Source organism: Corvus brachyrhynchos, unplaced genomic scaffold (genome assembly GCF_000691975.1).
Source record: "Corvus brachyrhynchos isolate BGI_N302 unplaced genomic scaffold, ASM69197v1 scaffold417, whole genome shotgun sequence".
Classification (NCBI taxonomy): domain Eukaryota; kingdom Metazoa; phylum Chordata; class Aves; order Passeriformes; family Corvidae; genus Corvus; species Corvus brachyrhynchos.
In genome coordinates this window covers 20,283-20,668 of record NW_008239045.1, presented here as the reverse complement: position 1 = coordinate 20,668, position 386 = coordinate 20,283, and the positions used below count along the sequence as shown (strand labels likewise).

Below are 386 nucleotides of genomic sequence, written 5' to 3'. Positions count from 1 at the left end.
GACCCCAGAGGGGGGGTGGTGACCCCAAAAGGGGGTGGTGACCCCCAAGGGGGGTGATGACCCCAGGGTGACCCCAAAAGGGGGTGGTGACCCCAAGGTGACCCCAAAAGGGGGGTGGTGACCCCAAAAGGGGGTGGTGACCCCAAAAGGCCCCGTACCTGATTTGTGGGGGTGGCCGAGGCCGGGCGCGGCGCCCCCGGGCGCGCGGGGGGTGACGTAGCGGATGGACGTCTCCTCCAGGTACTTGTCCACCAGGTCCGGGCACACTGCGGGCACCGGGAAGGGCACGGGAATGGCACCGGGAATGGGAACGGGCACCGGGAAGGGCACGGGAATGGGAACAGGAATGGCACCGGGCATGGCACCGGGAATGGGACTGGGGATGG

At 68.9% G+C, this 386-nt stretch overlaps 1 protein-coding gene across 1 annotated transcript in view; it reads right to left on the bottom strand.

The window, feature by feature from the left end:
• LOC103619000 (death effector domain-containing protein) overlaps positions 1 to 386 on the bottom strand; it is a gene marked incomplete at its 5' end in the record, with an annotated part of 12,673 nt that overhangs the window by 9,270 nt on the left and 3,017 nt on the right. Inside the window, one exon of the mRNA XM_017739027.1 lies at positions 4 to 266. Coding sequence (XP_017594516.1) covers positions 4 to 266 — 263 coding nt within the window. The remainder of the gene's footprint in view (positions 1 to 3; positions 267 to 386) is intronic.